The following is a 16934-nucleotide window of genomic DNA, read 5'->3' as shown; positions in this document are numbered from 1 at the left end:
ATTACTATATATTTGAAGCTCGGAATCCAGCCATCATAAAATGCATTTCTATTCTTGAGTCCCCAATGCGGCTGCAAGCAGAGACAGTAGAAAGGAAAATCACCTTATTAGGTTTCATTCCAAAGTAAAGAAACTCAAAATACATGCTTAAAGTTGTCTCCCTTTTGCCATGACTAACATATCCTGCAATAATTGTGCTCTATACGATTAATTCTCATTGAGACATCTCCCTAAAACACTTAACAACAGAGTCCAAATCACCACATTTACAATACATATCCACTAGAGCTGTATCCACCACCACTAAGATGCATGGCCTAAGTCAACTTCTAATTACAAAGTTGTGGAACCACTTCCCCTAATGAAGAGCACCAGTAGATGCAAAGATTTGAAGCAAACTGGCAATAGTTCATGAATCAGGTTTTTGAAGGGTTGACCTTATTTCATCGAAGGAGAACAAGAGCTTAGATAAATAGTCGTTTTGGGCACACTGTTGAAAATTATTGCATTTCAAGAAACCGAATCCTTTTTGTCCAACCTCTCGAAAACTGCACAACTTTGCTCCAGATGACCAAAGTTGGCATACATGGTCAATTGCAAGAGTGTTTTGAGCAGGAAAATCTATTGTGGCAACGAATGGCACAACTTTGCTCCAGATGACCACAATGCTCCCACATTTGATATATGCATTCAACAATGAATTCCCCAAAGTCATGTCTGATTTAAAGCCGTGTAAACCACACAGCCATGCAAAACATATACGTAACCAAACTCAAATGCTCTAGAGACCAAGCTCAAGAAAGTAATCGGACTAGGTTCAACTTCATTTTATCGCATTTCATTGAGAGGTGATGGCGCAACTGAGCAAACTAACGGCGACGATATTAGGGGAATGAGTTTTGAGGAAGAAGATCGAGATTTGGTATAGAGATTTTGAGGTTTTATGTTGAACCAAATTAATAAGATTTTTAAAAATTGATTTTGTTAAATTATTTTGAATTAGGTTTAATTTGATAGGATGTGTAAGTTTTAGAGACTAAAAATATTATTATATATGTTCAAAGACTATCAATCATTTGACAATGAATACTCATATCATCGCGTACGTCATGCTTTAACTCGGAACCTCAAAGGATAACAACAAATCGTTTAACTACTGAAGTCACTTGATTCGTGATCAACTCACATATTCTTAAAGACTATTAAATTTATCATCCAATACTATTTCAGTTGGTGACTTGTCAATATTAATATCTATTATTTAATGAAAAACAATCTTGCATGAACCAATATCAAAGATGCTATCATTGTCACCCTAAATTAATAAAAAAAATGCATACCAATATCAAAGTTCATCCAAGTCCCAAAATATGCAAATTTTGTCCAATCATAAATTTATTTTGGCCGATGAAGGACTTGTTTAATAGCAACTAGATGATCTAAAATTTTTGAAAGATCATTCCACCATATATGATTTAATTTAAATTTATTTTTAGAAATGGTTTAAGAGCATGATATTTTTTTCTTTCGGTATTTAATCAATTAATTTAAATTAGATATTATAAAGGTCCAATATAGAAGTGACTTTTCTAATCTAAGTTGTATTAACATTGGAATTCAAATCTCTAATATTACTTAAAAAAAATTATAATATCTTATCCCATTCTATCGAGTGATTATTGATAAAATATGATATTTAGTTATTGCAACTTTGGGTTGTTATGCATAATGATCCTAATCATACAAAGTTGAATTCTGGAGATCTAAGGTTATTCAGATTAATTAGCATTTGTTGCCTTATTAGTCATTTTCACTGGATCGGGTGGATTTCTTTCTGAATCAAACATAACCACAAAAGCACGTGGTTTCAACAGTTGCGATTTTGTTTGATGGATGACTTGGAACCTAAAAGCAACAATGAAATTAATAGGATTGTTTAATATATTTTAACAAAATTAATAGGATGTAATGCGTTTGCCATTCTCAAAGGAAAAATGAACGGTGATATTAAAAAGTAATAATAAAAAATTAAATAATATCATAAACAAATTATTTAATATATAGATTACGTAAATTTTAATATATATATATATATATATATATATATATATATATATATTAATGATGCATGTCATGTTTAAGGTTTAAGGTTTAAGATTATAAATATATTTTTTTGGATAACTTGATTTTATTACCCAATGAGCAGTGAACTGTTTCAAAACACAATCAATGTTCAGTTATACAAAGATCACCCTAAATAAACAAAATGGCAATCAAAACAAAATTAGGCTATACCCCATTGGTTACAAAGATTAATATTAACACTGTCTAATCTATGAATAAACCTGCCCCTAAGTTGGAACCCAACAATTTTCTTTATCTCGCTGAACATAGCTTCGACATTTGAGGCTTGAGATTGAAAAAGTCTTTTGTTTCTCTCTTTCCAGATAATGTAGATCAAAGCATTGGAAGAAATTTTCAGAATTGAGGAAAGAAGGAATTTACCCTTCCAAGTAGCAGCAGCCCATTCAAATAAAGCATTCCAGGTTGAGTGCCTAAACCGAAGACCATTGAGAGAGAAGGTTGCAGTCCATAGAGCAGTTGCAATCGGGCACTCCAAAAATAAGTGGTTTCTGGTTTCCGTACCAGCACCACAAAAAATGCAATGGCAGTCGTTAACGATCCCCATTCGATACAACCTCTCTTTTGTAGGAAGTCTGTCTAGAAAAGTCATCCACATAATTAGACTATGCTTAGGAATTAGAAGAGGAAACCATAGCACAGAATGCCATTGAACTTTAGGGTTTTTCTCCCTAATGTCATTCCACAAATCAATTATTTTCTTGGAGACCGAAGGCAAGAAAGAGGAAGCTTCAGTCCTTAGCATCAGAATTTTCTTTAAGCTCCAGCTCATATTAGATTTAACATCAACATACCAGAAATCATGAGTACCAAAGATATAGCTCTTTAACCAAGCCACCCACAGAGATCCTTCACCAGCTAGAATATTCTTGATGAGGCTCATCATGCAAGCTTTGCTCCAAGTTTTCAAGTCCTTGAGACCAAGACTGCCCTCTGTTTTAGGCCTGTAGATTTTCTTCCAGCTCACTCTAGCACCCGCAGCCGGTTTATCAGCCCCTTTCCAGAAGAATCTGGAATATAACTGATCAATTTTTTTTATGACTGAGGAGGGAAGGAAAAGTTGCTTGCACCAATAATTAGTTATACTAATTAAAACAGCTCTAACGAGCTCCAGTCTTCCAGCATAACTCAAGGCCTTACCAGACCAATTATGCAACCGAGACCTAATGGTGTCAATAAGGGTTGAACAATATTTTTCTGTTAGTTTTCTTGTAACCAAAGGAATGCCCATATACCTTATTGGCAATCTGCCAATTTTGAATCCAGTAATCTTACTCAATTTCTCTAGAGTGGAATTAGAAATACCAGCAGAAAAAAAATGTCACATTTTGAAGCATTTAATAAATATTCTTGTATTAATTTAAGGTGAATACAAGTAGTATCTACTCTAAATTTTTTTAATTATTTGACAATAAAAGTTTAAATACATTAATAATTTTTAATGCTTGAAACTAAAACTTTTAGAAATAACAACACTCTTTAATCACAAGTATTTTGGTTCATACTAAACATTTCTTGTTTAAAATGAATAAAAAAATTGGGAAGAAAATGATTAATTACGTGACAATTTTTATGACACCTTTCCCCCTATATTTAATCATCGTTTCAATTATTGAGTTTAAGTCGGCGCAAAACTGTTCACTAGAACCTCTTATTTAAAATCATGATTGAATTATGTTTTTATAAAATAAGTTTTAAATGGAAATTTTATATAAACCTCTGTTTTGAAAATCGGACCGGATCGGTCGGTTCAACCGGTTTAACCGAGAACCGTTACTTAGTCCGATTTAATCTAAACCGATTAAACCACTATTAGTGAACCGGTCAGAACCGTTGAACCGTTCAAACCGGACCGGCTGAAAACCGAAAAAAAATCAGGAAAAAAAACCGGGAAAAACCAGGATTTTTGTTTTGTTTTTTTTTTTTAAATTAAACCAAACAACGTCGTTTGTTAAACGAGCCAAGTCGAACTCGAGTATTGTTGAGCTCAACTCGAACTTGAAAACTTTAAAAGTAAGCTCAACTCAACTCAAACTCACAAGCTAAAAATTATCAAGTTCAACTCAAACTCGAAATATAATATTGAAACTTGAACTCAAAAAGGCTTGAACTCAAAAAAAAATTAAAAGCTCGATTGAAGCCTAAAATTCGAGCTTGATTGAAGTGAAAGATTAGTTCACTTAATGCTCACCAAAAGGTTCCATGATTTTGAATGTCAAATTACCTCTATTATTTATAGAAGTTAGTTGTGATGCGCTTCTATGTTTCTTAGTAATGTGAGATTGTTTTGTTCTCATATTTTTACTCTTTAGACTTTTGGGATGTTCTTCTATGTTTCTCAGCCATGTGAGATTGTTTTTAAAAAAAATTAAACCAAACAATATCATTTTGTTATGATTTTTTAACCCCAAATTTATTTTTTAATTATAGTTATATAATTATATTTATTATTTAATATATTTTACCTTAAATATTATGTTGTAGTTAATTTGAATCATTTTTTTCACTTGATTTTATGGTTTTTAACTTATATATGTTATGACTTGCTTTGAATATGACTTGTGATATAAAAAAATATTTTTGGTATTTTTTATTTAATCTTTTAAATAATTATGACGTCGTCCAGTTCTTCCGACTGGTCAGACCGATTCGACCGGTTGAACCAGTAAACCGATAGCATGATCGATTCGCTAACCGGTCCGCTTCTGAAAACCATGATATAAACAGATTAAACTGCATAAATTGATTGAAGATAGGAGTATTTGAATAATTTCTACCAAAAGATTGAGAAAGAGAAGGGTTAATTGAAAATATTTTAACCCATTGCTCTAGAGATTACTCACTAAAGAAAAAAAATGTTTATTATTAAATTTTAATTAAATTTAAAATTGAAAAATGTTGTCTAAAATGATTTGGACTACATTAAATTCATTACCTGTGAGATTGATTTTAATGGGAAATTTTTAGTCAAATAATTCACGCGGTAAAAAAATTAAGGAAATATAGTCCGTAAAAAAATTACAATATATGATGATTGTTATAGTAAAATATGAACTCGTGGTTCTAGCACAATAAAATCTAACAAAATAATACTATCATTTAATCCAGCAAGATGAGTTTTCAGGGAATTTTCAGTAGAATTCATTTTGCTGGAATGAAAAATTCATTTAAATAATAATTTTAGTAAATTTTCCCTCTCAAATTATATTTTCCTTGTTTTTCTTTGCAGGAATTACTCATCTTAAAAAGATGACGTAAGATTAATTATATTATATTTTTTATATTAGAACTTTAAAAGAAATAAAATTTTGACCAGTACACAATCTTAAGCCCAAACCCAATTTTTGTAAGACGAAATAATTTTAATGTTTGGGGACAACACAGGAAAGTGAGAACTAATTTTGGTGTTAAGCGAAAGTGGAGAGACTTATCTCACTAAAGTTGGGGACCCAAGTGGGATGGGACCAAACGAACATATAATTATGAAACCCTGCACACCTGCTTTTGCCTAGTATGTGCGGGGCGGCACGTGGTGATAACCATGGGGACATCCGTCCCATCTCATCTAAAACGAACATATAATTTTATATTAAAAAATTATAAAATTTTAAGAATAAAAATAAATTATTAATAGAAAATATAAAAATAAATTTAAAATATAAAAAAATTAAAAGATTTAAAAAAACCACTGCTCTCGTCCATCCTCTCTCTATCTGTTCATCCCTAATCTCATCTTGCTAAAATAGTGAAGTGAAGGAGGGAGAATAATCCAAGGTGGAGTGGAGCGATTGGAGTGTCCTCAGTCCGTGACGACCGACACTTTGTGTGGGTTGTCATTGAACTGGCCAATAGCATCGGCATCGCGCTCAACTCTCGACACCTCGAAGCTATCCTGTACCAATTGAAATACTACCTTCTCCCCCAAAACTCCTAGCTACAATGATTTCAATGAAGGAAACATTTATCAAAGCATTAAAATTTTAGATTCTTTCTTTTTTATTAACTATATATATTTTTTAATGTAATGTAATTATTAAGAAAATTTTAAAATATCCTTTTAAGTATAATATCTTTCTTTTTTATTAACTATATATTTTTGTAATGTAATGTAATTATTAAGAAAATTTTAAAATATCCTTTTAAGTATAATTAATAAATGTGGATAATGCTAAAGAAAAAATATTTTATTATTTTAATTTCAAGTAAGTTCTTGAGAAGATAAATGAGCGATTCCAACCATCCACTCCTTTTTTTTATTTATTAATTTGGAATAAGTACAGTGTAGTATTTATTTAAAAATAACTCTCAATTATTTGACATTAATCGCTCGTACCCCTGGTATTACCAGCGCTCGAATCTAAAACTTTAAAAAAATATCAATAATTTCTTTACCACTAAGGTCACGGTATTCGTATCTACTCATTTTTAGAACTTTTAAACCCATCTACTTTTCATATGAAATTAATCTCTCTTCCCCCTATTTTACACAAAACAATATTTGATTCCTCTCTTTTCTCATCATTCTTCTCTTTTAAAGAGTAAAGTTGATTGAGTTCCATCTTTCTCGGAGTGTAAGAATGTGAGAGTGTTGTATTAATTTTGGGGAAAATATTTATTTTACAATTACAGTGATTAGGATGGAACTGTTTCTAAGACAATATAGTGTTTTTTACCATGATACAATGAATTTAATAAATTTTGTCGAATTTTATCACTAAATTCAAAATGACAAATTTCCATTTTACCTAGGAAATCAAAGATATTATAAATTCATTGTAGACAAATCAACTTAAATCGAGTTAACATCCATTCCCAAAAAAATATTTTTAAAATATGGGGATTATTTCGTAAAACATCACTTATTTAAACATCAAAGGTTAAAAAAATAAGTTCATGATCTTTTAAGAGATATTTCAAACGTTTACTCATGATATTGAACTCGAGTGATCTATCCTTTTAGAAAAAAAATCAAATTTTTCGTTCCAATAATCAAGAGATCGATCCATTTCCTAAAGGAATCGAATAATTTTCTAAAAAATTATAGAAAATGACTTGAATATGTAATTTTGAGCTAACAATTCAACACCTAATTGTTTATACAGCTAATGACTATACAAGAACATACTTGAATCATCACAACTATTTCAAAACATAACTGAAACATGCTTCATAAAATCCATCTAACATTTGAACAAGCCTTGAGAATCAAAAGTCTAATTATGTATTTTAAGTTGTATTTTAGAAACTCCTATACTCATATTTGACATATGGGTCTTGTTACATGCTCTACGTCACTCTCTACATAAAAATAACATCATACATCAAAATTATACTTTGCAAACATTTCAGACAAAGTCTATCAAAAACTAATAAAAAAATCCAAAAACAACATGTAACACTCTAATGCCACGAATTCCGAAATAGTGAGAATCGAGTTGTATATCTTTTGTTAATTACTTTGTCGACGACCACAATATATCTTTTGTCGACGATCATAATGCATATTCTACTTAATTACTTTGTTAATTTTAACGTTCTAATTGCATGAAATATAGAAAAGACGCATTGTACTCCTAGATTCTTCTCCGATACTTTAATAATCACTCCATCTCAAAAAAATATTTCTTCCACTATCTTATACAAACTAATCTTTTTTTTTCAACGTTCTATTGATCGATTTTGCCCTGTTGAAGCAGTTAACATGCTCCTGCTATTACTGCAACTTTCTGGTTGGTGTCGAAACCGCAATACGAGGTGTTTGACTGTCCGAATTCCCAGCTGGAGCTGATCCCAAAATACTGCAACAGACCGTTGGCGCCTTTATCATATTCACTAACTTACACCTCCTAACACGCACTTTAACTTTTTTTTTCTCTTTTATGTTTTGTATAAACAAAATATATTTTCTCAAGGAAAAGGATGATCAAATAATTGATCGAGTGCCACAACGTAGTTTGCCAGCTAAGATATTTGCTTTAAAAACCAAGAAATTGAAATTACACGCGCGACAAAAAAAATTGGGCACAAAATGCTCGCACGTGAAAGTGTGACTGATACGTGCAGGCTTATTGGCAGCTATAGAGGGAAGCGATGACGATGAACGAGTGATGAAAGAAGAAAACAAAGGAGAAAATAGGATAAACCTAGAGAAGGCCGCTTAGAAATCGGCTATTTTCCTGTGGGGACGAGATTTTGAGACATTTTTATCAACTTCTTGCAAGTTCTTCAGGCTTCGGATCGCCAGAATGTCGCCTCTCCGAGAATCAATAAATTGACCAGCATCACTGATTTCGGTTGATTCTGGAAATAATGAAAAATTAAAAAAAACACACGTAAAATTCAAGAAATAGAAAAGAAAAGATGAATTCAAGCTGCATTATACCTAAATGCTTCGAGGAATGTTGAAATCCATTAAAATGAGCCAAATCTGAAACAAAAATCAAAAGAACAAACAAAATGAAGATTAAACTCGAATAAACTTGCTTCCTCGCTTTAGCCGTTGACTGAAAACAAGAAAAGCTTACCAGACTGCGAAGGACTGTGAGAATTTAGGTAAAGAATGAGGAGGCAAAGGAGAGTAAGAACAGGAATCAGGTGAATGAGCTTCTCAGGCTTAGTAGGTGATGTGAACAAAGACGACGTCGGAGACAACGAAGAAGGCGAGGACGACAATCGGCGAGATTTGACATCTTTGCCATCATCGTCGTCGATGATTAGCTGGCGCTTCTGAACATCGGCGATCGAACTCTCTTCTCCGCCATGGATGCGGAGCTTGGAGCTCGGCGAGCCTAAGGATTGTCTGTGCATGTTCTAGAGAGAAACAGAGGTTGATTAGTGAAGATGAGGATTAGTTGTGGTTGGAGTATTTCTTTAAGAGATGGGCGACTTGTTTGTTTGTTTTCTTCCTTGGCTTTAACTTAGGTTTTTTCATGTTTAGTAGCCTTACAACTTAAGCATTAATTAATCCCAATAAATAAGTTTAAGTATGAATATGATTTATCTTTGCAAAAAGGTAACGAAGATATTGATTTGAGAGCTCTTTATGTAATTATGTTATGCTGAGGGACGCTTTTTTGCCTTTTTAGAAGCAAGTTTCCAAGTAAAATAATATTTGAGTATTTGTGGACCTCGGTCTTTAATAAATGAATTATTATGAGTAATCTTTACTCTTTTATTTGTTTTAAATTTTATTTATTAATTTAAATTATATTAATTCGTACTAAATTACTTAATTTTAAGTTTATAATTAAAAAGTATTCCAACATACATACTTAAAATAAACAATTATTTAAATTTATTCAAAATAAATAATATTTTAGATATAAAACAATTTATCTAAATACAATAACAAATTTGGAGGTTTCTTTTTAATAGTTTGTGTGATTATAAGGTAATATCTATTCAGAATTTTTAATCAATTGACAACGTATACACATCTTATAAACGTATGTGTTCGAACTCAAATTTTGTTTTAAATAATCTTCTTTACCTATAAGGTTATCTGTTCAAATTATGAGTTTTAAAATTGATGAATGAAGTGATCTTTTACTCTTTAAGTTAATAGAGTTATATTCACGCTAACCCAAGATGATTTGGGGCATTATAGAAACCTTTTTATATACTCCAGTTCTTTATATTTTTGTTTGTTGGTTGCTCTACTGTTTTTTTTAAAGAAAATTTTGTTTTGATTAATTCGGATCGATTTATGTCGCACATTTACCTCCTAGAAGAAATTTTTTGCATGTACAAGGACTTCGAACTAGTGACATGCTTAAACGATATCAAGATGCTTATCACTTGAATCAATTCCAATTAATCTAATTGTTTATACTTTAGTAACGATAATTATTATTTTTCCCTTTTTGGATAAATCATTTTTTTCAAGTGTAATACTAATTTAATAGCTTACTTAAAAAACAATTTATTAGCTTACTTGTTTATTTAATAGCTGTTTACTTATGTAGCAATAATTGGCTGTGTCTTATTCATTTTTGTAATAACATACATATCGAGAATCTCATTATTTGTGATAAAACTAACTGGAATGGTAAAAATTAATATAAAAATACCAACCAATTTAATAATCCAATAAAAATATAATATGAGATGGTAATTGATTTAATGAAGAAAATCATGGTCGAAATGAATGGCAGGTAGTTAAAAGGACTTCAAAATACTTTCTTTAACTTTTCTGTTTGTTTCCTTTCTAAATCGGAATCTGTTTCTCTTCTGTCACCAGACCCGAATATACAGCAGAGAGACATAGAAGTTGGTCAGCATCTTGGCTACTGGATCCTCCGCTTGCTTGACAAAAATGAAACCTTCTGCGCAGATCTGACCTCGTAGTCACTGCAAACCCCACCGTGATGCTGGCAATAGAAACATGAACATCCCAAACCAAGTGAATAAATCCACTCCATTCGATGCTATGTTATTTCGCCACTTTTTATGTGATTGCAATGTTATCTATCTTGTTTGAATGTTCTGTATTTTATTTTTATAATTATTAGTATCCGAACTATTAATCGATTAATTTGAATTGAGTACTGTAGAAACGAGGGCGGTCATCCTAACCCAGTTTATTTCATTCGCTAATGTCATGATTCAAATCTCTAATCTTACTTAAGAGATCTAATGTCTCATATTATTAAACCAACTGATAACCGGTCGTTGGTATGTTCTATATCTTATATATTATAATTTCCCCCTCAATTTCCATTATTACAGTGTACGTTATATTTTATGTATTTTTAAAATGTACATCAGAAAGATCAGATAAAGTAGTAAATGATATTTTTTGTAATTGTAAAAAATTGGTTAATTTTATGAGATGAGATTAATTTCTTTACATAATGGGATGATGTTAATTAAATGATGTGAATAGGGGTGCTTAATGAGTAGAACAGTTAGTGAGCAGTTTGAATTTGACTTAGTTAAACCTCAGTCAAAGCTCGATACGAACTCGAGCTCGACTCGAGATCTTAATAAGTTGAATCGAGCAAAGATTAACTCGACTCGATAAGTTCGCGAGCAGCTCACTAATATTTTTTTTATAACATTTTAGTAATTATTTTAAAAAATTATTAATTTACTTATAGATAATGAAAAAGATGATAAATTATTAACCTATTAATTTTCTAATAAAAAATAAAGAAATATTAAATTATCAACTAATAATTATTATTTTACTACACCCTTAATCAGACATTAAATTATTATTTTAATATATTTGTTGATTGTTCTTTTGAAGTTTAAACTTTAAAATTGCTTCATACACTCTTTCGATAATTTTGGATTAAATTTATTAATTTATGCTTATCTTAAGTTATACATAGTTTAGTAGATTTTACCTATAGTTATAAAATCAAGACAAACATTTTGGTGTGTTTAACGAGCAACGAGAAGAGCAACGAGTTTACCAAGCAACAAGCTTAATAAGCAACGAGTCGAATCGAACAACAAAACTTTTTTAACGAGCACGAGTTGATCACTACCTAACTAAAATTCAATAAATAAATTATACAATACTTTTATCAAAATAATATAGATATATTTTTTTTTTTTAAAAAAGACTAAACCAACTAAATTCAATTGGTCAATTATACAATATTTTTATCAAAATAAAATCGAAAAAAAAACTGAATCAGCTACTATTGTTTTAAATATCAATTCTTTAAATAACGTCTAAAAATTTATATCTTGATTCATAAATGAAATAGACTAAATAAAAAATATTATTTTCATGATAAATTTTTTACAATAATTAAATCCGAATTATTCGACAATAGAACAATCCCGGATGGTTATACCAAGAGAAGAAAACTGCGGTGTCGATTTTCCATTGATTGAACAAATTTGGAAACTTCAGGGTTTAATATCAATATTTTCTAAGAAAGAGGGACTAAATTCGCATTTTACCGAGGATTAAGAAAAGGACCTCCCTTTAATAAAAGAAATTTACGAAGGCCGAACATTTTTTTCATCCCATAAAAATTCCTCGGAATTTTCCCTCAAACTTTGCCCCTTTCAATTAATCCATTTTGTTTATTTCCAGTCTCCACTGTTGTACTCCAAACTATCTCTGCTCTTGCAAAGGTAAATATGATTATTATTATTATTATTGTTCCTGTCATTTTTCTCTTAATGGGGATGTTATCCTGCGACCAATTCGAAAAGTTCTCGGGGGGAAGGTAACGAATTAGGGAAACACAGATAATGAATTTCATTCTCATAAATCATCGTTTTTTCAATTTATCAGAGAATGGAATTAGCGGATCGAGCAGTTGGCTTCCTATTAACTTTTACCAGTTTATCCATTTTCACATATTACACGTTTTGGGTCATCATCCTGGTCAGTATCTAATGCTATACAAGTAATTCATTCTCGATTTGATTCAATCGTAACCCAGTAATGTTAATGAACTTATGATTGATTCTGATTTGTGACTCTAAAAATTCTATCGGTCATGTATTTCAGCCATTTGTGGACAGTGATAACTTCATCCACAACTATTTCCTACCCCAGGAATATGCCATACTGATCCCCGTGTGTGCTGGTGTGGTGCTTCTTTCTCTCCTCTGCATATTTATTGGGTTGGTGCTGCTCAAATCCAAGAAGAAGAAGGCTTGAAGCTTCGTGTTCTTAAAACATGCCCTAGGTATAGATTTCCTTGTTTTCTTCTCTTGGAATTTTAGTTTTGAGATAAGAATTGTGTTCAGGATATCTTAATTTGCTAAGATTGTTGAACTTTTGCACAACTGTCATTGATTTTTCTGGCTAATACATAACTGCTATAGAGAACTCAGTGTGTTTTCTTTCTTTCTGAAATAGTTGAAGCCTAAAACACTTAGTTTTTCATTTCTCATGTTTCACTCTATGGAGAAATCTTCATTCAAACCCTGCCCTGGTTTTTGGTATTTTAGTAGGCCTGTTGAATGTCAAACATAATAGATTGTCATAAGAGCTTGAGCTGCCAAAGAATACAAGAAGACATGATCTTTTCCTTTGTTAATATGTAGGTTGATTGTAACAATTTTGAGTTGCATCACATCAGCTCTATCAGGCTTATAGAGATATCAGTATTCATCATTACTTTAGACACTTTTTGGCAATGGGGCATTTAGTAGGAAAACAAATACATTCCTTGTGGAACACTGAATAGAACATAAAATCTTTTCTGATATCAAAACTTCTGATCGGTTTGCAATCAGCATTGGCTAAGATATTTTTAGGCTTTAGCATTTGCTATAGGAACACATACATTTGAAACAAGGATATAAGAAGCAACCAACAAGAACTTGAATTGCATAATATCTATGCAATATGTTATCTACACCCAAACAAGAAGAATCATAATCATTAGTTTAAGAGAATGTCAAAATGTATTTTAGGTCCTGAAGAAGCTGATAAAGAAAAAACCTTTAGTGTTCTGGAGTCAAATCATCGTTTGCTTTGATAACCTGGTATGATCAATGATATATTGAAGATTTACATCTTGTAAATAGAATGTTTTACATGAAAAATGAAGGATTTGTGTTGTCCTGCACCAGCACAGTATGTGGGACTAAAACAGATGAACATGATTGCTAACTCATTCAAGAATGATGGCACAATTCCTTATATCTACACATTTGACAAAAGACAGTTTGTAAATAAAGTGCATAACTTTATCTCAAGTGAATAAAAATACATGTATGTTGAATTATTCTTCTATTCCCCATAGCAAACAGAATAAATAAATGAATATGATAGATTATCTCAAGTGCATAACTTGTGTTCTACTGATAAGGAACATCGTTAAAATCTGAATTGATATAAAATTTCGAGATTGATCCCATACAACTTCTCCCTTTTTCCCAAACCAAGAATTCTATACGTAAGTCTATTACGGTTAAAATTTTGCAAAATGATGGCGTTATAGTATTTAATTTTACCTATTTTAGGATATCTAACTTCAGCTACATGTTGAATCTTAATAATGTGCCAAAGCATGTAGTTTCTCCTTCTGCCAACCTTTTCTTTTGGCTTCCTGCCGATACCCCATGCTATAAACCCTATTTTTTGTTACATGCCGGAAATCCCCTTTATTTTTCTTCGTGAGATGAAAAGAACGAACCTGCACCCATGGGAAGAAAAGGGAGAAAAATGAAAGGAAAAAAAAAACATTTTCATAAGATCATCATGAATCATTTGTTCATTTTTATCAATCTTCATTACTACGTCCTGGGATGATGAGATCGTTGGGACTAAAAGGCTATCAAACATTCGTGTAACACAACAAGAAATCTCTTTATCACATATGTTTCTTGCATGCTCTTTGCGTCATATATATATATATGTGTGTGTGTGTGTGTGTGAGAGAGAGAGAGAGAGAGAGAGAAACATTCTCAGTAAATGGACCCTCCAACCCATTAGTCTAAACGTGTTATGTCCAATAACCATTGCTATAAAAACCCACACTGTTAGAGTTAAGTTATGAAATTTAGAGCCCAGTTCCAGCATATCGTACCTCTCCCAAAATTCTTAGAGAATTGGAGTTCAAGCAACTACAATTATAAAGTGTATATTATTAATAGATTATTTTTTAAAAAAAAATAAACAATACTCCATAATTAACTCATATTATTTTTTAAAAAAATAAACAATACTCTATAATTATTCAGAAAAAGAAAGGAAAAAAAACTGTCAACTTACGACTTGATAATAGCATAAGTTTTCTTATCATTACATCGATAAGAAATTTAGTTTTGTAAAAAAGAAATAATTTAGCAACTGTGCTTCATTGTTCACCGAGTGGGAAGACCTAACAATTTAATTATTAAAATTTTTATTAATTTTATCCCAACAAACTTCGATGTCATGCACTAATATAACATCATAGGCAAGGCTCTTGTTCCCCTCTAATTCAAAGTAAATCAACTTGAATTTATTTCCACAACCGTTGCATCCCATATTTTTAATGACAACCACCAAATTAAACCACCCCGCTGTAACATTGCTATTGCTAGGATTGTTCATTAAAAAAGAAAGAAAGAAATTACAATTTCATATATATATATATATATATATATATATATATATATATATTGGATAAAAATGAATATATGAATTTTTACAGATATTATGATTCCAATATTTAAAATTATTTGATATTTTATTTTAAAAACAATTGTATTAACCAATGAATTACAAGTCAAACTTATATCTTTGAAGACTACAAATTTCTTTTGATAAATTCTAAATCTAATTCTAATCTTACTTAGAGAGGAGAGGAAGGGGGAAGAGAGGGGAGTGCTCTTAGTGAATTTAGAACCTATGACTTAAGGGAATATGAAAGAACAAAGATGAACATTTTGGTCAACCGAGCAAGTTCTAGTTTAGGAAAGGATACTACAAATTCTAGAAAACCTATTTAATTGAAAATGATAATTATTGCATATTAGGGTTTATTTGCTGATTTAGGTCAAAGAACTTTTTATAGGGATGAGCACAAATTACTACAGCTCTGCAAAAGAAAATTTTATTGCTATGTATAATATGTCTTGGTTATATTATCAGCTTCTACCTGAATAAGAGATGGGGGTTGTGAACTTATCTATTTGACCAAGCAAAATTATTTGTGGACAGTAATCATGGTATAGGGATGCCTTTGGGCTTTGCCTATTGGGCAGTTTGGTCCCCCTCCATGTTTATTGATTAGGCTGGTTCACCAAATTTTTGTACTATAATTTATGGCCACACGTTCATAAAGAATTTACATCTTCAAATTTATGTTTCCGGAAAATTAAATTAAAAATATTATATTTATATTACCATATGTTGACTATAAGAATTTAATTGTTAATAAAATAACCTAAACTAAGTTAAAAATAGAATAATTACGATAAATTATATATAATATAAATGAATTAAAACATAATACAAAAAATACGAAAAAATTAACTAAAAAAAGTAACATGAACACATAACGGTACTTGAAAGTGTAAAAAATATATTAAAAAAAGCACAAACTAAACGATTTCAGTGGTTAAGATATTGTTGTTATCTTTTAAGATCTTAGGTTTGAGCACGACACCTTCAGGGGTCACTCTCACTTCTACAGTACTCGATCTGGATTAGCGGGACATATCATAAAAATTAGCTGACCCTATTCCCATATGTAATGAGGTAAGGTAGGGTAGTAAGATGCCCCCAATGCTAGGTTGAGAGCAACTTCCGTGGAAGACCTCCAGCAATTATGAATTGCCCACCGTGGGACTCGATCCCACGACCACAAGGTTAAGGGCCTTGCGCTCTACCAACTGAGTTGGACGGGCAATTAAATCATATCAAAATGATATCCACCACTAATTTTATAAGGTAAAATTCATAAATGGACATTAAATCATATCAAAATGATGTTTTTTATATACCAAACCTCCAAAAGTTATATAATAGATATTAAACTTTAGATTGCTTTACAAAAAAACAAACACACAACACTATTATCTACCATTAAAGATGTGATATGGTATGCTAAATTAATAGAAAATATCTCATTTGACCCTTTGATTGTAACTAAAATTTTATTTTACTATTAACTTTAATTAAAATAATTTTTATTATGTCAATTGAATTGAAAAAATGGATATAAATAAATTAAATATTATTTTTAGTGTCATGTTATAAATATTAAATTTATATCATATAAATCATTTGATACATTGTTAAAAGTTAAGGATTGTTTTGATTATGTTTATTTAAGTTTTGATGTATTGTTCTTATTAATGTGATACTATAATTTTTTGAATGT

General features: G+C 30.8%; 2 protein-coding genes across 2 annotated transcripts; one reads left to right on the top strand and one right to left on the bottom strand.

Moving 5' to 3' along the window:
- Window positions 1–7721: 7721 nt before the first annotated feature.
- On the bottom strand, window positions 7722–9052 carry LOC120164193. The gene is made up of 3 exons (XM_039173950.1): window positions 8667–9052; window positions 8525–8569; window positions 7722–8442 (listed from the first exon to the last, which is right to left on the bottom strand). Exons 1-3 carry the CDS (start codon window positions 8947–8949, stop codon window positions 8300–8302), a joined length of 471 nt encoding a protein of 156 aa, XP_039029881.1. The 5' UTR covers window positions 8950–9052; the 3' UTR covers window positions 7722–8299.
- A 3272-nt stretch (window positions 9053–12324) lies between these two features.
- LOC120164345 (dolichol-phosphate mannose synthase subunit 2-like) lies at window positions 12325–12923 on the top strand. The gene is made up of 2 exons (XM_039174095.1): window positions 12325–12493; window positions 12620–12923. The coding sequence occupies exons 1-2, from the start codon at window positions 12404–12406 to the stop codon at window positions 12770–12772; spliced, it is 243 nt and encodes an 80-aa protein (XP_039030026.1). The 5' UTR covers window positions 12325–12403; the 3' UTR covers window positions 12773–12923.
- Window positions 12924–16934: the final 4011 nt, after the last annotated feature.

This window comes from Hibiscus syriacus, unplaced genomic scaffold (genome assembly GCF_006381635.1).
Source record: "Hibiscus syriacus cultivar Baekdansim isolate YM2019G1 unplaced genomic scaffold, ASM638163v2 tig00111506_pilon, whole genome shotgun sequence".
In the NCBI taxonomy this organism is placed as follows: Eukaryota; Viridiplantae; Streptophyta; class Magnoliopsida; order Malvales; family Malvaceae; genus Hibiscus; species Hibiscus syriacus.
Note: the sequence above shows the minus strand (reverse complement) of the source record. Positions and strands in the feature narration are given on the sequence as shown.

Bases quoted from the DNA above. Each gene is read 5' to 3' on its own strand.
- LOC120164193 (XM_039173950.1), bottom strand. From the start codon at position 8,949: ATGCACAGACAATCCTTAGGCTCGCCGAGCTCCAAGCTCCGCATCCAT. The intron at 8,570-8,666 runs GTAAGCTTTTCT...TTTTTGTTTCAG, and splicing joins TCACAGTCCTTCGCAGTCTG to ATTTGGCTCATTTTAATGGA. The intron at 8,443-8,524 runs GTATAATGCAGC...CATTATTTCCAG, and splicing joins ACATTCCTCGAAGCATTTAG to AATCAACCGAAATCAGTGAT.
- LOC120164345 (XM_039174095.1), top strand. From the start codon at position 12,404: ATGGAATTAGCGGATCGAGCAGTTGGCTTCCTATTAACTTTTACCAGT. The intron at 12,494-12,619 runs GTCAGTATCTAA...CATGTATTTCAG, and splicing joins CGTTTTGGGTCATCATCCTG to CCATTTGTGGACAGTGATAA.